The following is a 26,666-nucleotide window of genomic DNA, read 5'->3' on the forward strand; positions in this document are numbered from 1 at the left end:
AAAGGTGTCTTTTATACAGGTAACAGAATTAGATTAGCAGCACTCCCTTTAAGAGACTGCTTCTAACCTCAGCTTGTTACCTGTATGAAAGACACCTGGTAGGGAGAAATCCTGCTGAATGATAGGGGATCAAATACTTATTTCCCTCATGAACATGCAAATCAGTGCATAATTTGTTAGACATGCATATCTTTTGAATGTTTGTTGCTATTCTGTCTCTCAGTGTTACAATACACCTACCATTCGATTTTTAGACTGATCATTTCTTTGTGAGTGGGCAAACATCCAAAATCAGAAGGAGATCAAATACTTATTTCCTTCACTGTACATTGATCCAGCTTTTACAAATGATAGCCTGGCCATACATTATAAAAATTTTCCTTTAGATTGACTAAAACCATATAATACGAGGTCAAATCTAAACACTTTCAATTTGTATGGAATCAGGCAGGCCCTTCCATTACAAAGTTGAAGGTAAATCTAAAGGAAAATGAACCAGAAAATTGTATAATGTACAGTGCATCCAGGAAGTAATCACAGCACTTAACTTTTTGTTATGTTACAGCCTTATTCCAAAATGGATTAAATTCACAAGAATCTACAAACAATACCTCGTAATGACAATGTGAAAGAAGTTAGTTTTGAAAGCTTTGCAATTTATTTAAAAAAAAAAAAAAAAAATCACATGTACATAAGTATTCATAGCCTTTGCTCAATACTTTGTTGAAGCCCCTTTAGCACCAATTACAGCCTCAAGTCGTTTTCAGTATGATGCTACAAGCCTGGCACACCTATTTTGGGGAGATTTCTCCCATTATTCTTTGCAGTACCTCTCAAGCTCCGTCAGGTTGGATGGGGAGCATCGGTGCACAGCCATTTTCAGATCTCTTCAGAGATGTTCAATCGGGTTCAAGTCTGGGCCACTCCAGGACACTCACAGATTGGCCCGTAACCACTCCTTTGTTATGTGGGCTGTGTCGTTGTTCTGTTGAAGGATGAACAGTCACCCCAGTCTAAGGTCCAGAGCGCTCTGGAACAGATTTTCTTCAAGGATGTCTCTGTACATTGCTGCATTCATGTTTCCTTCAATCCTGACTAGTCTCTCAGTTCCTGTCGCTGAAAAACATCCCCACAGCATGATGCTGCCACCACCATGCTTCACTGTAGGGATGGTATTGGCCAGGTGGTGAGCGGTGCCTGGTTTCCTTCAGATATGACACTTGGCATTCAGGCCAAAGAGTTCAACCTTTGTTTCATCAGACCAGAGAGTTTGTTTCTCATGGTCTGAGAGTCCCTCAGGTGCCTTTTGGCAAACTCCAGGAGGGCTGCCATTTGCCTTTTACTGAGGAGTGACTTCCATCTGGCCACTCTACCATACAGGCCTGATTACGGATGATGGAGGCCACAGTGCTCACTGAGACCTTCAGTGCTGCAGAAATTTTTCTGTACCCTTCCCCAGATCTGTGCCTTGAAACAAACCTGCCTCAGAGGTCTACAGACAATTCCTTGGACTTCATGGCTAATGCTCTGACATGCACTGTTATTTATGCTTTTTTTTTTTTTAATTCCCAAACTTCTATTTTCAATTGAGATGTGGAAGTCAGCAAGTATCACTGTAAAGGAGGTGGCTACTGCAGTGATTCTCCACTTCCACTGAGATTGGTCAGATATGGAATGTGTGCACTTACATTGGTCCAAGCTGGGGGAAGAAAAAACAAAAAACCCCATACCTGGAATTCAGCGTTGACCAATTGCCCTCTGCCCTATAGCAGAAGTACTGCTACAGGGTTGCACGGCTGCTCAAAATCACGTATGTATATGTGATTTGCATTTCCAGGTAGGGGGCCCAGCCAGGACTCAGTGATCGTTAGCAGGGCTGAGAGGGGAGAGATCTGTATGTAAACAACACAGATCTCTCTCCTGTCTGCATGGACATGCTGCTTTGTATCTCTCTGCACAGCATGTCTCCCAAGTAAAACACTCACAGCACACTGTTAACTCTTTGATCGCCCCAGATGTTAACCCCTTCCTGCCCAGTGTCATTAACCTCTTGCCGACCGCGCATAGCCGAATGACGGCATCACCGCGGCCGGCCAGTTCTGAGTGGACGTCATATGACGTCCTCCCAGAACGCGCTCTCCTGCGCGCCCCAGGGGGCGCGCACCCGGCGATCTCCGTGATCGCTGTGTCCTACGGACACAGCTGATCACGAGATGTGGTAAAAGGCCGATCATACCGGCCTTTTACCACGTGATCAGCGGTGTCCAATGACACGTTGATCACAGGGAAATGCAAGTGCCGGTTCTCGGCTGCACTTTCCTCACGCTGTCAGATCGTGAGGAAAGTACTGCCGAGAACCGGCAGTTGTCAGAGCGGAGATCGGCACCGATCATCAGGGCACTGATGATCAGTGCCCTGATGATCGGTGCCCAGCAGCGACACCCGCAAGTTCCGCCCAGCAGTGCGCCCACTAGCTCCGCCCACCCGTGCCCAGCAGTGCACCCACCTGTGCCACTCTGCAGTGCCACCTACATGTGCCCAGCAGTGCCACCCACCTGTGCCCACCAGTGCCACCCACCTGTGCCCACCAGTGCCACCCACCTGTGCCCACCAGTGCCGCCCAGCAGTGCCATCCACCAGTGCAGCCCAGCAGTGCCACCAGTCAGTGCCACCAGTCAGTGCCCAGGGGTTGTGCCAGTCAGTGCTGCCAGTCAGTGCCCAGCAGTGATGCCAGATAGTGCCGTCTATCAGTACCCATAATCAGTGTCACCTATCAGTGCCGCCTATCAGTGCTGCATATCAGTGCCGCCTATCCGTGACCCCTAATTAGTGCTGTCTATCAGTGACGCCTATCCGTGCCACCTCATTAGTACTGCCTATCAGTGCCCTTTAGTGCTGCCTATCAGTGCCCATCAGTGCCGCCTATCAGTGCCCATCAGTGCTGCCTCATCAACGCACATCAGTGAAGGAGAAAAAATACCTGTTTGAAAAATTTTATAAAAGAAACAAACTTTTTTTTTTTTTTCAAATTTTTTGCACTTTTTTTATTTATAGCGCAAAAAGTAAAGCGCCCAGTGGCGATTAAATACCACCAAAAGAAAGCTCTATTGGTGAGAAAAAAATGATAAAAATTTCATATGGGTAAAATGTTGCATGACCGCGCAATTGTCAATCAAAGTGCGGCAGCGCTGAAAACTGAAAATTGGCCTGGTAAGGAAGGGGGTATAAGTGCCTGGTAGGCAAGTGGTTAATACAGTGTCAGTACTTTTTATTAGCACTGATCACTGTATTAGTGTCACTGGGGATGTCAGTTCCCATCCAGTGTCAAAATGCTCACCGCAGTCCCGCTATAAGTCACTGGTCACCGCCATTACGTGTGTGTACGTGTGTACATGTGCGTGTTAAAAAAAAATTCCAATATATATATATATATACTGCCATTTCTAGACACTATAACCTTCACATAAACCAATAGATATACACTTATCGGTATTTTTTTAGCAAATACATGTAGCACAGGGCTCGACAATTCCTAGGTGCCAGGTCACCATGGCGATCAGAAACAGCGTACTGGCACCTGGACCCCCGTCAGCCCACACTACTCTGTTGTCCCCCACCTCACATCCTCAACCAGCACCTCTCCCCTGCCCCACAGAGTGGAACCCAGCATTCTTGGACCTCTGGAGTCTCCTTCATCCCTTCTGTGCACAGGCAGAACACAAAGCTGCACAGCTCCAGGAAAGCTAGCCCCCTGGAGAACACTGCAGCCCCCCCCCCCCCCTTCCCATGGAGTGGAGGAGGCGGCAGCCTCCTGCACCGACTGCCCCGTCCACACCATGGAGCCTATAAATGCTGCCTTTAACTGTGGCAGTGCTCCCTACCAGCAAGTCCCACCACCTGTTCAATAGCAGACAGCCCCACCTCCAGCACGGCACCAACCCCCCCAACCGACCACAACAACCAGGAAGACATCTGGAGGAGCCACTGCTGGATAGGTGAGAGTTTTCCCCATCTGTCTTTCTGCCCCCCATCTGTCCCACTAATCCCCTTGTGTGCTGCTGCCCCCTCCTGGACACTGCTTCCCACTGCTCCCATCCTATGACACTGCCCCCCTCCTGTGATGCTGCCCCCCTCCCGTGACAACTCCCCCTCCTGTCCCTCTGTCCCCCCCCAGCCCCGCTACCTTCCTTCTGTCCTGCTGCCCCCCTCCTATCCCGCTGCCTTCTTTTTGTCCTGCTGTTCCCTTCCTGTCCCACTGCTCCCCCCCATCACGCTGCCCCTCCACCTGGCTCCTAACTTTTTTAGCGGACTCCTAGATTCAAGGCAAATTTGTCAAGCCCTGATGTAGCAGGATACATTTTGGCTTAAATTTATGAAGAAATTTGATTTTTTTTTTTTGAATGTTTTATAGCAAAAATGTAAAAATATTGTTTTGTTTTTTTCAAAATGGACGGGCTTTTTTGTTTATAGCGCAAAAAATAAAAACCGCAGAGACGATCAAATACAACTGATAGAAAGCTCTATTTGTGCGAGAAAAAAGGACACATTTAATTTACGTATATTATTGCATGACTGTGTAATTTTCAGCTAAAAGTAACAGCGCAGTATGGTGTGGTCAGGAAGGGGGGGGGGGTAAATCCTCTGGAGGGCAAGTGGTTAAGGAGCATAACTGAGTAGAGAACTTATGTTTTACAGGTGGACTTCTGGATTCACTCAAGAAATTAATTTACTCAAAGTGCTACACCAGCCTCTCTCAACCTTTTCATCACAGAAGAACCCTCCAGATAAGTTGGTGGTCTCAGGAAACCGCTAAAAACGATTATATCTACAGCTCATGATACATTAGTGTGATGGTCAGTGGGAAGAACGCTCCTTACACTTGTGGTCTTTTGGAAGAATTACCCCCTTACAGATGGCTATAAAGATCAATGATGTCAATGGGAACTTAACTGAGAGGCAGAAACTACTCATTGCTCAAGGAACAGCGAGCAACCTCTGGAGTAACCCTGTCCTACACATTCCCACCTCTCAACCAGAAAGGATTTCTCTTAAAAAAGAAAAACACAAACCAAGATTTAAAAGGTCAGATTTAATTAGAAACAAAATGTACAAATCCACTCCTCAGTCAGCAAGAAGCAGAATATCTGTATGAATATAAACAAGCATTCCCCGATTAAACGCTAACCCACGATATTGTGTGAAGATATTAATCCTTGGCATGTGGACAAAACCTATACCCCAGTTACATTATCTGTAATCAAAATATTCACAACTATTCACATAATAAATTAAAGAGTACACATCACAATAAGAGATATTGTAATAAATCCATTAAAGGTGTTCCCACCTACTGAATAAATAAGAGTGCAGCCATTTTGCAGGTTAAACAAATATTGGGGTTACTGGTGGCTATAGTAAGGGATATCTCTTCTAGCAAGTGACAAGACTAGACACATCGCTAAGGAATGACCCTCAAACTGAAAACAATTCCTTGGCGATAATCCCAGGGCCTAGTCAACTGATTGTAACAATAGTAAATAAATCAACATAAAAAACTTTGCATCTCTTAGTGGATAGTATCTAATGTCTAAACCCCCATTGGTTTTTTATATAGAAGCATTGTCCCCAACCTTTATCAAGTTATTACAAATAATGTTCCTAAGGGTTTTCATAGATAGGTCTAACTGAGAACCAAGTGTGGGGAGACATCTGAGCATCAGTGAGCTGCTTCTTCCCCTTCTACAATAGCAAAAACATAAGTTTGACCCTCCAACAAGTTCCAACTAGATCAAATGGTTGAAAAGATATTGAATTTTATAGCCCAATAACTGGGGGTCATATTGAGCCATGGTTGACCCCACACTTCGCCAGTTTATATGAACAGTGTCATGGCCATGGGCCACCACAAAGTCCTTACTTGTGGATTTCAGGAGGGAACACTGATCATATAGTTTAAAAAAACCTTGTCCAGGTGCGTTTGGCTTCCCTGAGATAGGTTGGGGCTGGAGATGTCCAACTGAGCCAATTCTTACTTCCTTTCAAAGGTCTACATAAGAAGAGTTTTTGCACATGCATGTTTATATGCAAATCTGCTGAAGATCTTTTTCTGTGGTTTGACGGTTTGCATGCCCAACCATCCATGGAGGTCTATCATAATGGAAAACGTGGTATGAACTGGCAGTGTCACGTCAGCCATGGCTCAATCTGCCCCCCAGTTGATTGGGTCTGATTGGGGGTATGCTAAAGGGAAAAATTTCTGGTTGGAACATCCAACACTTTGTTTTTGCCATTTTAAAGAGGCGAGGGGCTACTCAATGGTGCCTAGATGTCTCCCCACACTTCTTGGTCCTTAGACTTGGTACTTTGACCTCTCCCTAGTTCCCCATAGGAACATAACTGTAATCACTTGATAAAGGTTAGGGACATGGCTTCTATCAAAAGACAAAGGGGTTTGACATAGTCACTATCAAGAGATATCCCTAAACCCAAGCACTAAAATCTCATTCAAGCTTTAACATGTCAAGGTCATTTCAAAAGTTGTGTTCAATCTTCTTAAATCTGCAGATTTCATTAAAATGATCCCTGGTGATCCTGCCATGAAGGACCTTGTTCAGACACTTCCTGTTATGAGGTAACAACTCAGCTCTCACCTTGTAACATGTACCCGTGGTGGAGACTACAAGCTGACACTCATGAAACAGAATGATCCACCATTGCCACTGTCAGGAAGCCAGTCTAGTGCAATGTTGTATAGCAGATGCTGGAGCGGGTGCATGAAGTGGCTGAAAGAAGTCAGAGGCAATCAGTAGAACTGAGATGGGAAAAAGGATAAAACATGGCAGTTGTTTATGATACACTGTGCTTTATCAAACTAAATGTCATTCAGTTCAGGTTTAATTCTATTGTAACTACTTGTCAGGAGAACAAAGAAGTACCCGGCTCCTTGTCAGTTGATAAGAGGGATTCCTCAAGATCTTAGTCTTCTCAGGAAAGATGGTTTTGGATGCAAAACGGCTGCCTCTGGTGATTGGTCAGTGTACAAACCTGGTGCTGATTTTTCATACATTTTTTAAAACTTGACAATAGATAACAGAAAACAACTCACACAGTACTGCTCTGTGCTCAAGACAGGTACTTTGGTTATAAGAATTCTGTCAGTTTAACGTCCAGTCTCCACCCAAACCACAGCTTCCAGTGGCAGTCCATCACTCTTCCAGTTGCATAGGGTGGTTTGCATATGACCGATATATATATATATTTTTTTTTTGCTCACACAGTGTCATCTTCCTGTTCAACCAATAAGATATTTTGTTATTTATCAGCTGTGATTTTGGATAATGCAGATCTATACTTCTAAAATAAATGAAAATATATTTCTAAAGCTGGAACTGCTGATAGTGTTTGGACATAGCATTTCTTTAACCACTTTTCTACGGATGTATTTTCATAAACAGTGAAGTGGTGGACTTTAATTTCTGGACAGTGCACATGACTGATTGGGCTGTCATTAGCTCAGATCACAGGCAAAATGTACAGAGCCAATAAAAGAGACTCTGTGCCTTCTGACTGCTGTGATGGCCAATGACAGTAATCACAAATGTAAACACTAATACTGTTTACATTTGAGAGCCTTCCTCTCACAAAGCAGAAAGTGGTGAAAGGATGACTGAATTAATGAACCATAGGCTGTAGCAGATTAATTTGCAGTTTTATTAAAATAATGATTGGGAATATTTTTTTTTTTAACCCTGTCACCCCCCCTCCAAAAAAATCTTATCTCCATTATGTCTCTGTAGTGACCTGTATGTTAACATCTTCACCTCCCTTATCCTGCACATTAACCCCCTCATCTTCATCCTCCCACTGTACATTACCTACACATACTCACTAAGTGGTGGCTCTCGGTGACAGTAGTGTCCTATAGTTCTAGTAGGTTTTTTTGTGTATATTTTCCCCAAGGCCAATAGAGTCAAAGCACATGGACTCTATATGCCAAACAGAACAGATATGCGATGGTTCCACAGGGATGTACCAAGTGAAATCAGTATGCACTGACAGAGCGATTTCTCTTTTTGGAAAGGCTTATTCTGGTTTCCTGCAAAGACACCCTCACTGTACATAGCAATCTACTCAGCTCATCCTACAATCTCAATTTTTAGTGCATTTGGGTTTTTATGTAGGGTAACAGTATTCTTGAAAATAAGAATATAAAAGCCTTAAGCATGCCCTGCCACCAAGATGATCTACACTGTATGGCCAAAAGTATGTGGCTACTCCTTTCAATGATGGGGTTCAGGTGTTTCCAATGAAGGATATGACTAATAATGCACCATAGAAAGACATTTTAGATAATTCTCTTCCAACTTTGTGGTAACAGTTTAGGGGAAAAACCTCTGTTCCAGCATGATTAAGCCCCTATGCATAAAGCCAGCTCCATAAAGACATAATTTGACCAGTTTGGTGCAGAGGGATTTGAGTGGCCTGCACAGAGCTCTGATCTCATCCCTACTGAAGACCTTTGGGATGACCTTGAACATCCATTGCATGCTAGGTCCTTCTCAACCAGTCTCACAGACACTCCAAAACCCTTTGGAAAGCCTTCCCAGAAGAGTGAAGGCTGTTATAGCAGCAAAAAAGGGCTAACTACATAGTAATGGGCATGTTTTGGAATGAGGTGTCCAACAAGCTAATAGAGGTGTGATGGTCAGGTGTCCACACATGTTCGGCCATAGAGTGTAACTCACAGCAATGCAGATAGTCAGACTGCACCTCTAACACTGCTATTTAGGTAAGCAATACCCTTCAAGGGTTTTTAGGCAACTGATAAACGTAGTTATGGAGATTTGCAGGTAACATCACTAAAAAGACCCAGTCACAACAGGAATCTGAACGCCTAGTTTGAAGACTTATACTTACCTTCATGATCTAGCCTTCTTTTCCAGAGCCTGACACTTAATGAGAAGTGGCAGGAATCAAAAGTCACCTAGTCATCTGAACTCCATTGCCATCCTCTTGTCTGGTTGACCTCACACAAAGTTTCTCAGCTTCTGAGGCTGCAAATCTAGTAGCAACCAACATTGCAGCCGATGAATGTAAAAAAAATACAAGGTTGTGTCATTGGACACCAGTATGCAATCTCTGCTGGGAGACCATGGGGTTGATTTTCTAAATCTGGAGAGTGCAAAATGTGGTGTATGGTAGCCAATTAGCTTCTAACTTTAGTTTGTTCAATTAAGCTTTAATAATAATATCTGGAAGCCGATTTCTGTGCAGGGGTGCACCAGATTTTGTACTCTCCAGTACAAATAACACCCACAAGCTAGAGTGTCAGACACAGACCATGTCAATGTTCTGGCTCCCATTTAAAAAAAAGAATACACATATAATACAAAAAAAAAAACTAACCAACAAAAATGATACGATAAGCAAACCTAAACCTTCCACTGCAAATTTATTGAACAAAATGGGAAAATTAGGGGGAAAAGCAAACACACACTGCAAAGGTTTCCAGAGAAAAGCGGAGTGTGACAAGAACAGTAATCATTCCATTGCTAAGATACCACTATAATCATTCTTCAAAGCAGGGTTAGACATTAACCTGTAGCCTGACCACATCAGAGAAGAATAGGCCCCTTCCTTAAGTAGGATTAGGAATAGTAAATTCAGAGAAGGCGTTTGTCTCAGTGCGGTGTTCAAGCTCTGCAGCTTTGGTCAGACAAACGTAGGACAGAGGCGACCATGTTGACGTGTCTGATGAAGGCTGCAGCACTCAAATAGAACAAGAGGTGAGTAGATTACTTCTTCTGCACCAAACGTTTTTTGGGTAACTGACCGTAACTGACCGTGTTCCTTTAGGATTCTGCATGTTGACAGCTACATTCATAAAACTAATTTGTCAAAAGGCAAAATACTTGTGTGATATGCCTAACATAAACTACAATATTGTGGATGTCAAGTGCCAGACTGAACTGAAGACAGAGAAGCCGACTATGCTGAGCTCTGCTACACCACTGTCTTTATAACTAGAACGCAGCCTGGAAAACATCTTCAATCTCAGAACTGTTACCCCAGGTTCACACCTACGCGTGTTCCAGAAACGCACTACAGGCCATTTAACATGATTTCCTATGGGACACGTTCACATTTCCGCGTTTTCAGCCGGCGTGTTATTTGGAAAGGGTCAGGGACTTTTTTGAACGCAAAAAGTTGCATTTTTGGTTCTACAGACTTCGAGGGAAACGCTGCGGAAAAGCAAGTAGTGTGTTTCCGTTGCGTTTTTGCCACGTTTTAAATCTGCCTAGCACCAAAAAAAAAAAAAAAAAGCATAAAAAAAGCGGCAAAAACACAGGTGCAAAAACATAAATGGCAATGCAGAAATGGGTCAAACACAAACCGCATAGGTGTGAACCTAGCGCAACACAGGTATTGCAGCTTTGACAGATTCACTTTCCCCAAAAGGGGAAGTTCCGCTTTAAAGACTGATCCCCCGCTCCCCCATTAAGGATTGGCACCTTTGGGCGGCGGGGGGTAGCGGGTACCCAAATTTGACAGGTACCCGCTCCCACTTCTGTTCCAATCGCCTAGACGATCGGAAGCAGAAGGTGTCCCCCCCCCCCCCCCCCCCCCCCCCCTTCCTCTCTCCCTGTAGTCTTTTGGGACACATGACAGGTGCCAGAAGACTACAGGACCATTCATGAAGCGCAGCACTACTTGCGCATGCACAGTGGGTACCCGGCTGTGAAGCCGCAAGCTGTCACAGCCGGGTGCACACACTGAAGATGCCGGCCTCCTGGAATACAGGACGGCCAGTGAAACGGGCTGCGGGGACACACACCAAGGGACAGGTAAGTGGCTCTCTTTTTAAAAAGTCAGCAGCTACAGTTTTTGTAGCTGCTGACTTATTTTTTGACAGCGTGAGTGGAACTCCACTTTAAGCCCATGTTAAAAAAAATGACAGTTGCTATGGAGAAAGTGGATTGTATTTCACTTTGATAAATGGTGCAGTTTGCTTTTTTTGGGCAAAATTAAAGCTGAACTTCAGGCACAAAACCTTTCATTTAAATATATTCTTCAATAGCCACAAAGGCTAAAAATCCATTTTGTGTGCACCAAATGGCTTTGCAAACCCAGATATTACCTTGTAGCAGTGATATCATCACTGTGCTGTACATATCATGTGCAGTGAGAGCAAAACTGAGGGAGGAACCCAGCAAGCCTAACAACTACACACTGCCTGCAGAAAACTACAGCAAAGGCTGCAGACAAGACCAGTCACGTCCTCAAGGCGAAAGCGCAGCACTGACCAGACTTTAGCAGCTTCTGCACACAGCCAAAGTTTCACACTAGATTACTGCAAAGTTCTAAAATACACAAAGCACACTGAGACTCAAGTGACAAGGCACATGGCTCTTGTATCTAGACAGTATTTGCGTGTCCTGGAGTTAAGCTTTAACAGCTAGGAGATCACAAATAATGTTTTGCAGAAATCCGTAAGAGCCAATGGTTGGGGTGCACATACTTAGAGAACTTAGTTGCTGTTACCCGTCAAAACTGGGCTCCCATTCAGTGTCTACAGACCAACTCCCAAAAGTAGTGATAGATCCAGGGAAGGCATGTCCCTCTACATGATACTACATGTAGCACCACTTTCAAGGTCGGGCAATGGCCTCCAGCAGTGGACAATAGTCTTCACTTTGATAAGTCGCCTTCCTCCTGACAAATACATGTTAATGAGACTGGGAGAATGAGTTTTAACTAAACTACAAGATAAAAAAAACAAAAAAAAAAAACAAAAACACACCTTAAAAAAAATATTCAGCGCTAGCTGAATTAGTGCTCTGGCTCCTAGAATGTATCTGTATCTGACATACATTTGTAAGGACTCTGATCTTATAAACAGATCTTTTTGCACATTATAGAAATTCTTCCATGCCCTATAAAATCTTTGTTATATGTATGTTCAGTAAACTTTTGGTGCAAGATAATATTGCTGCTACAGCGAGCAAGAAAACTCTATATGATCACGGCTCAAATTGTTTTTTTCTGCATATTAGAAAAATTTGTTGGCACACAAACAAGTCACTCCCTAAAATCTCTCTTCTATCCTCAATTTGATTCAAAAGATTTTAGTTTAGCAAGAATTCCAAAAGTCATTACCGGGTTCTCGTTACCCAGGATCTGTATTCAGATCGGCCTGCACACTGAGAAGCCAAAGTTCAGCATCAGACAGTCTCTTGTCCCAGTGTCAAGGAGCCATCTACCCAGTACAGTGTAGACTGGGCATTGAGGTACCCTGTAGCTTGTAGCTCTTCCCTCTCAGGCTAAAAGATTTCTCAAATGACCTTTTTTCCGTGCCCTATCCATTGCAAATCAGAGACACAAACAACCAAACAAGAAAAAAAAAATCTCCTTTTCCAAAAAAAATAATAAAATAAAACAGAGAAATTGTGTCTCCATTTCTTTACAAAAGCTTTAGTATGAACTTCACCATGAAATCCCCATACTGGAAGAGCTTGTACAAACAATGTCTTTCAGGAAAAGACAAGACGTTCTGTAGCTTGTTATCAATGGAAAGAGAGGAGAGAACCCCGCCACCACAAGCAAACACCAAGCAGGTTTCCTGAGCTACTTATTGGGCATCTCAAACAAAAGCGCAAGCCAGCAGACAGAACAAGCTCTGATCTACGCGGCAGCAGTTTTATACCTTACTCCGGAAGAGGGGCTTGGCCCCGGGGCCACAGTACTCATTGTAGATCAGCTTAAACAAGAAGAGATGGAAGAGTGTGATCAAAGAAGCCACGCTGAACCAGAAGAGGAAGGGAAGTCCTGGATACTGCTTGGCCATGTGCTCCTCGTGGGCCAAGATCTCCTTCAGATGCAAGGTGTGCCTCAAATCCTGCAGATGCGTCAGTTCAGTGGAGATATACAGCAATGGTGTTAACGGCTGAGTCACCAGAATGGGAAATACATGCCCTTTGAGCTCCGATGTCAGCTCCACCGGCTCATGCAAACACCCGGCCTCACAGGCATAAAGTTTCACCAACTTATCCTGGAACTTCACAGACACGTGAAGGAATGGCTTTTCATCCAGATCAAGCAGGACAGCGAGATTGATGAGGTCCTTGTTGTAATGTATTCCTCTGAGAGCGTAGCTGTTGTGAAGGACATGAGGGTCAGACTGGAACTGTAGGTGGTTTTCCGTGAATTGTAGACCACCAAAGCTAAGCATCATCCCCTGCATGAGTCCGTGGGCACCAGCCGCCACAAGGCTTTTGCAGCCTCTTTTTTGCAAGGTCAGTTTCCAAAGGTCCCAAAGCTGGAGAAGCTGGGTGATCCCTCCAAGTTTGCTCGGCCACAGGTTCTCAGCATGCATGCTGGCGTGACCGCTAAAACAATGGTCGGCATAATTTAGCGTCAGCTCCATCTTTTCACGCTCTTCATTGCTTATAAGAGGGTCCACAAGAGGTGCTGGAGAGCAGGACAGCATGTAGTAAAGAGTGATGTTGATGGTGTCGCTGGTGGGTGTGTGAGCATCTTTGATCTTTCTCATCTCAATTCCTAGGAAAAGCACGAGATATCATTAGGTAATGTACAGCAAAACACCAGCATGCCTTTATTTACATTGCATGTTGACAAAATTTACTCTGCTGTTGTGCTAGACCAGCCTTTCTCGACTAGGATGCCCAGGCACCCTGGGGTGCCTTGGCAAAATGTCTAAAAATGGCCAAAAACATGTATACAAGCCAGATGGTGGAACAAGCCTGCCCTTTAGTTACACAAAGTTCCAGGTTTTCATTGAGCACCATTTATGACCTTCTAGCCACCGGTGTCCTGACAACCAATGACATCATCAGTTGATAAGGAGGATGTCAGTTGCCTGCAAAGCATCCTTGTTTGACCCTCCCCCGCCCCTCTCCATCCGTGTTGGGGGTCACATTAGCTCAGTGATGGAGAAAAACTGAGGGAGAGGAGAAACACTAGAATACTAGTCTGTACCAGTGTGCAAAAGTGTATTTGCTTTGGAAGAATAAATCACCTCTAATGTTGGGTGTCCTACATGTGTGGATGTTCTGCGTTATATAAAACTATTAGAATAGTTTTTCACATTCTGAAATAGGGTGCCTCAAGACTATCCATATTTTAAAGGGTGCCTCGGGACTGTCCATAATTTTAAAGGATGCCTTGATTGAAAAAAGGTTGAGAAACACTGTGCTAGACAAATCACCATGACTGTCACCAGGACAGGAAGGCACAGAGCAATTATAAACTCGTCAGAAGTTCTAACCCCTCACCATCCTACTAAACAAGTGTTTTTCCTGCCTGTTCTGCCGGTCCCCTCCACTTCCCTTAGCCTTTTCCTCAATCCTGAGAAATCTTTTCTGTAGTCCATTCAATAGTAGTGTACACCTCAGGCAGGCAATGACATGGACAACTGAAGAAGGACCCAATCAGGGCAAACAGAAGAGGATAAGTCCTCATGTACACGAGACGTTTTGATAACGCTGGTAACGTTAGCTGTGTAAAGTCATGTTAACCTCCCTGGCGGTATGATTCTTTCCGATTTTTTGTGCTGAAAGCGGTACCATTTTTTTGGATGGAAATATGTAGTTTTTTACTGTAGGCTGTAATTTTTAGGAATAACTCACTGAAATCTGTCCGAACAAGAGTCTAGTAAACATCCCGGATATGATAAAATTTGAAACAGGAAATCATAAATTATAATTTAATAAATAATCATAAAAAATAATAATATAATAATAATAAATTTAATTCAATAATATAATCAAACCAAAAACACTGAAATTTGAAATACAGAGGCAAATTCGCACATCGCTGAGCAAAGTCGCAAAATCGTTTTCAGTGTCTGATGACGAATTTCCCCCACGAATCATTATCACTCAATTCTGCAAGTGGTTCTGATTTATTATCGCTGTTCTCTAGCCGGTCTAAAACCGCTTTTGACCTAAAGGGACGCTTTTTGGACGCCATGGACTTTTCTAAGTTTCCAGGCAGAAAGAACAGTCAAAATGCAGGCAGGGCGCCGGACAAAGCAGTAGGGACAAAATGTATGTGAAATGCATTGAAATAGCAATGACAGCAAAAATGACATTTTTTAAAAAATTCAAATTTCCCGCCGGTTCCGGCGCCCGTACGTCCCGACGTCACAGGGACCAGAACACAGAAGCCGGATGCCGGCATCGGCCGGAGGAGATGGCCGGGGACGCTGGAGGGGACACATCGCGGGAGCGAAGGACAAGGTAAGTGCTGCAGGGACCCCCAGAACAGCGCCGCATGGTAAGCCCGAGTGTAGCTCGGGGTTACCGCTCTTGGTATAGAAATTTTACCCCGAGCTACACTCGGGAACACCGCTAAGGAAGTTAAAAACGTGAGTTTTTCATCTTTTCTTTAGTGTTTTTGCATTAGTGTTTAGTGGCGTTTTCCCACATTTGCCTTTTTTAGAGTTTTTTTTAACCAAAAGAAAATGTCCAAAACCACCAGTTTGCAGCGGTTTACCACGTTTTTACGTTTTGGGTTTTTTTTTTTGCCAAAAACCCTCCCAGCCAAAAAAAGTTGCTTACAGCCGATGTGTGCATGGACACATAGGATAACATACTGGGGAGTTTATTGACTGTAGAAAAAAACATCAAACTCCAAAAACAGCCGCTGTAAAAACGTCAAGTGTGTATGAGGACTAAGACCTGGACCAGGGAGTCACTTGACCATGACTATGGATAAATAAAAAGGGCTTTTAGACAAGGTTATTATTTTTCTTAGTACAGCAATTATAGGCTGGTGGGTGGGAAGGGTGAGGATTTTATACCAAAGTAGGGATTTAAAAAGGAAAACACAAAATGCAATGATGCACAGCAACTCATAGCAACTCAAATTTCTACTTTCATCAATGCAATAAAAGCAATAAAAAGCAACTGCTGCTGCCAGATGTAGGTTACCGCACTATTCCACATGGCATTGATGAACAAGACATCAGGTTGTTGATTTACTAAAACTGGAGAGTGTAAAATCTGTGCAGCTGTGCATAGAAACCAATCAGCTTCCAGATTCCATTGTCAAAGCTTAATTGGACAAGATGACGTTAGCAGCTGATTGGCTCCCATGCACAGCTGCACCAGATTTTATGCTCTCCAGTTTTAGTAACTCAACCCCAAAGGGTTACTGAAAACAGGTGCAAGTGTTCTGCAATGTCATTGTTGCTGGTGTACTGGATAGGTTGATGCTCATGTCTCTGAGAAAGGTTGTCACAGTTATGTGTCAGAAGGTAACAGACAGCCAACCGTAAAACCACAAAGAAATGTCTGACAAAATCACCGCACAGGAAATATGATGCAAACTAAAACACAGCTGACATAAAATGAAAATATGATCCATATGCTGAACACTCCAATACGGTGCTGTGTTCTTCTAAATTTTCTTCTGCAAGTAGCACTCAGAAGCAGGGGCGGACTGACCATTTGGAGACTCAGTAGGGGGCCCCATGAGATACCCCTGGTACCTTTTTCATAGGCTTTTTTGAGTTCGGGCAAGGACACAAGGGCCCCATGATCCCCTATTGCCCGGGGGCCCCATGAGTTGTCAGTGTGCCCCTGATCAGAAGCAATAGACAGCCCTCAACACAGGACAGATTGTATTTAGCAGTAAGCCCTGGTTCACATATGTGCGTTCCTGCGGGCCGTGTTCTGCGCGCTCACGAGAGCCCATTCATTTGAATGGACTCCCGTGCCCCGTAGGAAATAAGTCCCTGCACTTCTTTGGAAACCGCAGCCCGCACGGGAACCTCGGTTCCAATTTCCAGTGCGGGCGGCATGCCATTAGAACTAATGGCACCCACCTCTGCGTCCGCATTCTTCTGTGCGTGTGGTGCGGCTGCACGGATTTTTGTGGGGATCTGCAGCGGCACCACCTGCACATATGTGAACTTAGCCTGAATGTGACTTTCACCAAACATTAACTGGTGGTGAACCAACCACTGTGATTTAAAACACATGCAGCAGGAAGATTCACCTGCAGTGAATGTTTGGTAAAGGTCAGATTCTCTGTTTTATAAATACCCCCCATAGTGTTGCCAGTACACTGTATACACAAACACAGATTTTTAACATGTTTACAGAAATATAAGCTGCACAGCAAGTTGTTCTTGTCATCAGCTCAGCAAGTGTGACCTTTCTTCACAAAACAGGAACAAAGCTCAGATATTCTTCTACAAAATGAAGATCGCCGGCTCCGTCCTGGCATCTGCCTGCCTTACTATAGAGAAAAACTCATAACAAACCACCTACAAAATGACCCAATAAAATGAAAGAAGGTACAAAAACTGACATTTCTTGGGCTAGCTTATACTAGCATTGCTCTCTGCAGAGTAATTTGTGCTCTGAATGTTTTTCAGAGGCATTTTACAGACAGCAAAGAGGCATTGTATCACCTTCTCAGCTCCTACTTTAACCCCAAACCAGTGTTTCTCAACTCCAGTCCTCATGGACCCCCAACAGATCATGTTTTCAGGATTTCCCTCAGATGAAACAGCTATGGTAATTACTAAGGCAGTGAAACTGATCAAATCACCTGTGCAAAATAATGGAAATCCTGAAAACATGACCTGTTGGGGGTCCATGAGGACTGGAGTTGAGAAACACTGCCCCAAACTAAGATGCCACAACCACATGCATTGTATGTGGTTGTACAATATGCCCATTCAGTTGAATGGGTTGCATGCAATAGGACTGCTGACCGTGAAAGCGGAAATGTTTGCTGCACCATAATGCAAAGTTCAGCATATGTATTCCCCACTCTGTTTCCGTAGCCTCCCTAGCGGTCTGATTATGTCCATATTTCTGTGCTCAAAGCGGTACACTTTTTGCATGGAGATATGTCGTTTTTTTTTTATTGTAGGCCTGTAATTTTTAGGAATAACTCACTGAAATCTGTCCGAACAAAAGTCTAGTAGACATCCCGGGTATGATAAAATTTGAAACACGAAATCATAAATTATAATTTAATAAATAATTATAAAAAATAAAAATATAATAATAAATTGAATTCAATAATATAATCAAACCAAAAACACTGAAATTTGAAATATAGCACCAAGTTCGCACATCGCTGAGCAAAGTCGCAGAATCGTTTTCAGTGTCTGATGACGAATTTCCCCCACAAATCATTATCACTCAATTCTGCAAGTGGTTCTGATTTACTATCGCTGTTCTCTAGTTGGTCTAAAACCGCTTTTGACCTAAAGGGACGCTTTTTGGACGCCATGGACTTTTCTCAGTTTCCAGGCAGAAAGAACAGTCAAAATGCAGGCAGGGCGCAGGACAAAGAACTCGGGACAAAATGTATGTGAAATGGTTTGATACAGGAATGTTATACTATGTGATCTTAGTGTATTTAGTGAATGTCACTTTTTGACATTTTTAAATTTCCCGCCGTTCTGTCCCCTGTACGTCCCGACGTCGCAGGGAACGGAACCCAGAAGACAGATGCCGGCATCAGCCGGAGGAGATGGCCGGGGACGCTGCAGGGAGGACATCGCGGGAGCGCAGGACAAGGTAAGTGCAGGAGAGATCCCGGAGTAACACTGCAGTGTATTCCCGAGTGTAGCTCGGGGTTACCACTTGTGGTGCTGAAACGTTACTCCGAGCTACACTCGGGAATACCACCAGGGGGGTTAACAGCACAAGCCTCAGTTCACACTACTGCTACCTGAAAGTTGCGCGACTTGCAGTGCGACTTTTCCGGGAAACTTGAGTACTACTGTGAAGCGATTTTGAAGCAACTTTCAGGGAATGTCTGGTTAAATTTCCTGTAATATTGGATCTAAATCACATCAATATAGATGGACTTGGAGGTGACTTCTATTAAAGTCTATGGGCACAAGTCGGATAGAAGTCGCCTTGAAGTAGTACAGGAACCTTTTCTAAAGTCGGAGCGACTTCAGTCATGCTAATTAGGACGGCTCTCATTGACTACCATGAGATTTCACATGTCATGTGGGGTTTCACAAGGCAGATCCCAAGTCGCGGCAGTGTGAACCAAGCCTAAGGGATAGCAATTGGGGGAGTGGTAAAAACGCATCTCAATTGCTAGTTCTTATTGCTCCCCAAACACAAGTATGAACAAGGCCTTTATGGGTTATGTACGCACGGTCCCAGAAATAACCCTTTGGTTGCCAAAAGCAACACACTAACATGCACAATTTCTGGGAATTGAATAGCTAATGAACAAAGGTAAAATGAATCTATGGGCTCCAGGGCTGAGATGTTTACAATTTGGCCCGGAGGTACAGGCACTGCAGAAATGCACCAGGGTTTGATATTGGAATTTTTTTAGTTAAATTTCCAGCTTTACTGTGAATTTAAATAGTTTGTTTTGCCCCAAATAGTTTTCTTTTCAGGGAAAGGCGGCTGCAGTGTGCGCTGTAATATACTGTACTAGTATGATGGGAAGTCACCTGTACTACTGCCAGTAGAGTTGGCCTGAATGTGTCTGCCATTTTGGGGAAGCCTTGTATTTAACCACTTCCCGTCCAGCACATGTACATAAATGGCCAGACAGGAGTAGTGCAGGAGCGGGTCCCTAACTTACATTCATACATACACATACTAGGGACAATTTAGACAGGAGCCAATCAACCTACCATCATGTCTTTGGAGTGTGGAAGGAAACCGGAGTACCCGGAGGAAACCCACGCAGGCAAAAGAAGAACATGCAAACTCCAGGCAGGAGGTGCCGTGGCTGGGATTCGAACCAATAACCCTAGTACTGCCAGGTGGAAGTGCTAACCATTTAGCCACTGTGCTGCCCATTCCCTGCCTGTGCGCTCTCCGGACACAGTGGAACACCGATCGCTGTATGGGACCCGTGTGAGGTCATGATCATGTGATCACTGATTGGCAAATCAATGATCACATGAATAGTAGCAAACAAGATGTCACTTCCTGACATCATTGCTTACTACTTGTGAAATCTGTAAATGATCACAGAGGTCACATGGTACAAGGCTATTCACAACAGCCTTGTACCATGTGACAAGCTGTGACCAATCACAGCTGTCACAGTATTTCTCAATGGCTGCAGGAATGCAGCCAGGGAGAAGGAGAAATGATTGCTTTTACAGCCTTTATGGGTATAAAAGCAATCAGTGTAATGAAAAATAAAAAATCTTCATCACCCCCACAAGTAGTACAGTGTCACTATGGTGACAATGTACTGCTAGGGTGACAGTGTGTTAAAAAAAAAAAAAAAAGATACTAATTAAAAAAATTTAATAAAAATGTAAAAAATTGTTTTGAAAAATTATAATTTTTGGTTATAAACTAATTTGGGTTATTTATTTTTTTTTACTAAAAAGATAGAATACATTTTGGCCAAGATTTATGAAGAAAGATTATTTATTTGCAAAATTTTATAAGAAAAACACTTTTTTTCAAAATGTTTTTTTCATTTATATAGCAAAAAAATAAAAATCCCAGCGGTAAATAAATACCACCAAAATAAAGTTTTATCTGTCTCAAAAAAATGCTAAAAAATGGGTACAGTGTTGCATGACCGCACAATTGTCATTCAAAGTGCGAGAGCGGTGAAAGCTGAAAAATGGCCTGGACTGGAAGGGGGTGAAAGTGTCCGGGCTGGAAGTGGTTAATCAATAATTAGCCGAAGTGGAAATCATGACGTCATCCACCCTCTTCTCCAGCTCAGCTAATCATAAGATTTGTATTCATTGACAAACACAGGGCTTCTCCAAAATGGCAGAGAAGCATTCATCCCGACTCTAGCTCCAGTGCCAGACAAGAAGTCATCCTGTACTGCTGCCGGAACACAGTGCTGTATATTGTATGGAGCTAAAGCTACAACATACAGTATATTACAGCACACACACAGCAACAGCATGTACAATGTTATGTAAAGGAATCAGCTCGTGTGGACCAGCCTGGCCCAAACTAACTAGTTATAGTCATAGTAAAGACGAAATTCTACTTTAAAGCAGAAGTATCAACAAATGTGTTTTTCTTAATCCTGTTCCAATGGCAGAAAAGGCGTGTAGCACTTTGTCCCACTTCAGTCGGTGCAATAGAACCGGAGCTCAATAATTAGTGCTGATTGACAGCATTGGTCTTAGGCACCAAGCATTTGGCCAAGACCAGCCCCATTGTTAGGTGGAAACAAGGGAGGTCTTGAACAGCCATGCACAGTAAAGTGATGCAGAGGAAGGGAAGTGTCAGCGCTCTCCTCTTGTTCTCCATTACTACACTGATTTGAGTGAATGCCATCAGCACTCAATAACAGAAACACCCACAAATTGGGCTTCTGGCAGGTGAGGAGCCTGCAGGTCAGATTGGAACAAGTAAAGAAGGGAATCTCTTAATCACTTAGGCTCTGTTCACACCTATGCAGTTTGCTTTTTATCCATTTTGCAGTTTGTTTTGCACTTTTCTACACGCGTTTTGTTCAGTTTTTTTTTTTTAAGTGGAATTTTTGTTTTTTTTGTGGAGTAGAATAAAAATGCAAAGACTACCATGCATTTCAGCAGATTCTCCATTGAACTCTATTGTAGCAAAAATGCTGCTTTTTGCTTTTAAAAACGTCCGTGACCCTCTCCAAAACCGCAGCAGCTCAAAAAAGCATAGACGAGAAAATGTTCCACAGGAAACCATGTTAACCCCTTCACGCCGGCCGCACGCAAATGTGCGGCTTCCCGGCATCTGGGCCTAGACGCCGAGAGGCCACGCATTTGCGTTCATGTAACAAAAAACATATGTGCTGAGAGCGCGCGCCCTGTGCGCTCCCAGCACACATGTGAGGTACTCACGGAAAGGTCCCGGTCTGCTTTCGATCAGGACCTTTCCCGATCATGTGACCGGCCGTGACGTCACGGCGGCCACATGACACTAAGCCATGCCCCCGTCCACCTCCTGGCGCAGGAACTCCTCTTCATGCTGGGGCGATCCGGCGTGAAGGGGTTAAATGGACTGTAGTGCGTTTCTGCAAAAAGCATTAAAAACCACATTGGTGTGAACGGAGCCTTAGCCTTTCTTTGAAGAAGGGAAATCATTTCTAAATAAATCTATAAGCCAGCATTTAACTTTTCAAAGCTAATGGGACTTCTTAAAAGTATAATTAAAGGCAATTTTTTTTTTGTTTTGGACAGAGTGGAGATGACTTAGAACACCTGTCAGGTTTTTTTTTTTTTGTTGTTGTCTGTGTCACCCTCTCTTATTATCATCAAAAGTGAAAGTAAATCCCAAATTTTGGGTTGTCTCCAGAAAAGTAATAGAAGGGAAAACTTCCAGTGGAGACATTAGTTTTGGTGATCTGGATTAATTTACAAGGATTTCCTCTCACGTCTTGTTTGGCTAAGGGGGAAGAAGTAAAGGGAAATCTCCCTAAAGGTCACAGATGGCGAAAAAAAAATCCAACAGGTGTTATTACCCTCCCCCATTCTGTCCAAAATGAAAAAAAAAAACAAAAAAAACAAATGTTTTGCCTATAGATCTACTTTCCGTTCTGGAAAAAGTGGGGAAAGATCAGCGACTCTCTTTGGATTTGGGCTGTTTGTTTCCCTGTTGGGGAGATATCACCTCACGTCTGTACCAAACAAGTGGGCATAATTATAAAGCAGCGAATGTGACTGTCACTAAGCATTCACTGGTGGTGAATCAATTGCTGTCATTGAAAACATGAAAATTCAGTTGCAGATGTTGTTTTAGCATGAAGACTGGTGTAAAAAAACCTGGGATGAAAATTCCCCTCGCTTTGGAAAGATTTCCTTCAACCACCACCAGCATACTTTTTCCATCTTCCATTGAGACCTGTCCAGAGAACAAGAGAAAATGGCCGGTATTGGACCTTCGCGATACTGCTGGAAAATTTGTCCCCTTGCAAATGACATGTTGTCTCTGGGATAGGAAGTGAAGGAAAATATCCCTCCTGAGACAAAGACAGCATGGGAAAAAAACTGACTGAAATATTCCCTACTCTATCCAAAACAAAACCTAAACAATGAAGAAAAAAATACATACAAATAAAGGCATACTTCCTTAATTACCTGAAACAAACAAGTCAGACCATATCTGCTGATGTTCATTAAACAAGTCCTCCACCCTCATCCGCATCACCTCCAGCATCTCTTTCTTGGCAGCCTCCCGTAACTTGCTAAAAGTTTCTTCCAGTTTTCCGGAATCAATTGGCTCAGATGTGTAAATAACAGACAAAAATGTCTCATCAAACTCAGATTTTGGGCTGACTTGCACCCTGCTGACCACCTTTTTGGTGGCAACCACCACCAGCATACTTTTTCCATCTTCCAAGGAAACCCGTCCAGAGGACAGCAGAAATTGCCGGTCTTGGACCTTCTCGACACTGCTGGAGAATTTGGTCCCAGCAAGTGGCTTCTGAGTAGCGATATCAAAAGCCACAACTCTTTCGCTAGGATTGGTGACATGGATCCTCTGCACATACACATGAGGTCGGCTCCTGTGAGCAAAGTAGTCCTCCCGGACAGAAACACAGTCCCTGGCGGTGTCAGATGCCTCAATCTGCATGCAGCGAACCGTCCGTATCAAACCCTCTCTAAGGAAAACAGCAGTGGTGTGGACTTCTGATGAAGTACCTGAATGCCTTACAAATATCAATGGGGGATAGTCCGTCAAGTGAAAAGATACAGATGAGGAGGAAACCCACAAGGTGTTTTTCCCAACATCAACAAGAACATGTCCATTGCCAACCGTGGCTGGGCCCTGCAATTTGGATTCTTCACCGGGATATGTAACCATCATCACATCTCCTTTCTCTGCAAGTGCTTTCCATTGCTTAGTCTGTGTCTGTAGGCAAGCTCCAGGAGCACCACGAGGCTGACTTGAGTACCACAAGGATCTAAACATTGGTCCTGAGGAGATATACCAGTAGATGATGAAAAGGAACCCCAATAGTGCAAGGACTCTCCGAGCCCAGCTGCTGGACAGCAGTCCTGGGAGTCCCTTAAGCCTCTGCTGCAGCCACATCTGGGAAGCTGATTTTTGGGCAACGTGTGAGAAAAAAAAAATTCAAAGAGGTGGAGAAAGTCAGTTCCCAGAAGTAGAAGACATCTCTTCCTGTCACACTAGGGCATTGTTAGGAGGATAGGCCACACATCATCGCTCTCTAAAACCAGCTATACATAGTAACAGGTACGTCACCTGCACGCTTGTCTGGCCTTTATGACGCATAAAAACATTTAAACATAACTATCCTGAACCAAGCCACTCCCCCAGATCTACCCTGACCTGTCTTACCAGATTCTAAACTCGTAAACTGAACCTAAGACAGATCAGCGGGATTCCTAGCGTAAAGTCAAAATTTAGAGGAGCTAAAACCAGACTTCCCTATTCCTCCAATCTGAGCATGGGCAAATCCAGTCACTTTACCCTCTAACCTTACTTAGTTCTTACTCCGAGATCCCTCACCTATTATAGAGCCCGACTTGGATCTTCCTCTTACACTCAGACCATGATCACCTTCTGTTTAATCCTTCTCTTCAAGGCCCCACACTCCCAGCCAGTCTGGGCAAACCACCCTCTGTCCTTCTCACTAGTCAGAGCTTCCTCACCGATACACACAATCAGTGCCCTTGCTTATGTATCTTCCCCAGACCCTCACTTTCCTTTAATCAGGGTTCTTCACTCACTTTTATTGTAAACTCAGACCACCCACACCGATAATGACCCCACTTTACTCCTGCAAGCCAAAATCCCCCCTGACTGTGACCCAATCGTCTCTTGGTTTAGATTCCACCTACTCCTACAAGAACATTGGCTCTCAGTCCTGACCTTGCTCAACCCAAGGTAGCCCTGCTCAACTCAACCCAAGGCAATTGTGCTCATCTCAACCCAAGGTGGCCCCACTCAACCCAAGGTGATCCCAATCAGCCCAAGGAGACCCCGCTCAAGACAAGGTGATCCCGCTCAACCAAGGGCAATTCAACTTAACTAATCCAAGGAGACCCCGCTCAACCCAAGGTGATCCCAATCAACCCAAAAAGACCCCGCTCAACCCAAGGTGATCCCAATCAACCCAAAAAGACCCCGCTCAACCCAAGGTGATCCCAATCAACCCAAGGAGACCCTGCTCAACCCAAGGTGATCCCACTCAACCCAAGGAGACCCTGCTCAACCCAAGGTGATCCCACTCAACCAAGGGCAATCCAACTCAACTAACCCAAGGAGACCCTGCTTATTCCAAGGTGATCCCAATCAACCCAAAAAGACCCCGCTCAACCCAAGGTGATCCCACTCAACCCAAGGAGACCCTGCTCAACCCAAGGTGATCCCACTCAACCCAAGGAGACCCTGCTCAACCCAAGGTGATCCCACTCAACCAAGGGCAATCCAACTCAACTAACCCAAGGAGACCCTGCTTATTCCAAGGTGATCCCAATCAACCCAAAAAGACCCCGCTCAACCCAAGGTGATCCCAATCAACCCAAAAAGACCCCGCTCAACCCAAGGTGATCCCAATCAACCCAATGAGACCCCGCTCAACCCAAGGTGATCCCAATCAACCCAATGAGACCCCGCTCAACCCAAGGTGATCCCAATCAACCCAATGAGACCCCGCTCAACCCAAGGTGATCCCAATCAACCCAATGAGACCCCGCTCAGCTCAACCCAAGGTGATCCCACTCAGCTCAACCCAAGGTGATCCCACTCAGCTCAACCCAAGGCACTCATTCTTTGAGGGTCTACCCCCTTTACCCGCACACTGACACAACCCCCCACTAATGCAAACTGCCCCTCACCCACACACTAATACAACCCACCTCCTCCCTCACAGACCTACCTGACACTGCCCCCCTTCCCTCACTGAGCAGCCTTGGCCTCAGGTGATCCTCACTCAGCTCCCCTCCTGTCAGACCACAGCCAGGCCAGATGTCCGCTCTCCTTCCCTCACATCCCGTCCTCCGCTCACACAGCCCCGCTCTCTCTCTCTTGCTTCTCAACACGGAAGTGTCAGACGCTGCAGCTCTCTCGGACAGCCAACTCTCGCGAGATCTCTTCCTCCTGTCGCCTGTCACTTCACATCATGTGACCGAATCACGCCCGGCCGGGAGGGAGGAAGCGGTCATGTGACAGCAGAGGCGGACTTGTGCGCCACACCGCGCCCTCAGCGGCCAGTCTGGGGTATTACCACTGGCTGCTGACACGTGTGTGTCCCCAGCTGTCTTCACCCAGGGCTAGAAACACGTTACGGGTGTTAGGAATCTGGGGGTGGGAAGGAGGATTGGTGGGGTTGCTTTGAGCAGCACTCGCTTTCTGAGCTGGAATATGATTGGTGTTTTATATATGTGACCCCAAGAGGGTTCCTATTTGTTCACCAGGCTGGGGGGACTATAGGCATCAGCGGGGTACCCTTTGTGCAGGTGGGCTGTGGATTGGACTGAAGTGGGGAGGAAGAGTGCCATGGGGGGTGGCGAGTTATGTTCTTCCTAGGCCTAAGCCAAGTGACATCAATCAATGAATAAAAAAATCTTCTGACTCCATGATTTATTTATTTATTTTACCATCAATTTACGCAGTGCTTTACATATATATTGTACATTCACATCAGTCCCTAACCCTCAAGGGGCGTACAATCTAAGGTCCCTAACTCACATTCATACATACACATACTAGGGACAATTT

At 44.5% G+C, this 26,666-nt stretch overlaps 1 protein-coding gene across 1 annotated transcript; it reads right to left on the reverse strand.

Annotated features, from left to right (window-relative positions):
- Nucleotides 1-5,070: 5,070 nt before the first annotated feature.
- On the reverse strand, nt 5,071-26,036 carry KIAA2013 (KIAA2013 ortholog). Its single transcript, XM_089691249.1, has 4 exons — nt 25,825-26,036; nt 23,057-24,019; nt 12,704-13,557; nt 5,071-7,287 (listed from the first exon to the last, which is right to left on the reverse strand). The coding sequence occupies exons 2-4, from the start codon at nt 24,009-24,011 to the stop codon at nt 7,270-7,272; spliced, it is 1,827 nt and encodes a 608-aa protein (XP_089547375.1). The 5' UTR covers nt 24,012-24,019; nt 25,825-26,036; the 3' UTR covers nt 5,071-7,269.
- Between the last annotated feature and the right edge of the window lie 630 nt (nt 26,037-26,666).

This window comes from Staurois parvus, unplaced genomic scaffold (assembly GCF_062004578.1).
Source record: "Staurois parvus isolate SC_StPar_1 unplaced genomic scaffold, SC_StPar_1.0 ptg000558l, whole genome shotgun sequence".
NCBI lineage: Eukaryota > Metazoa > Chordata > Amphibia > Anura > Ranidae > Staurois > Staurois parvus.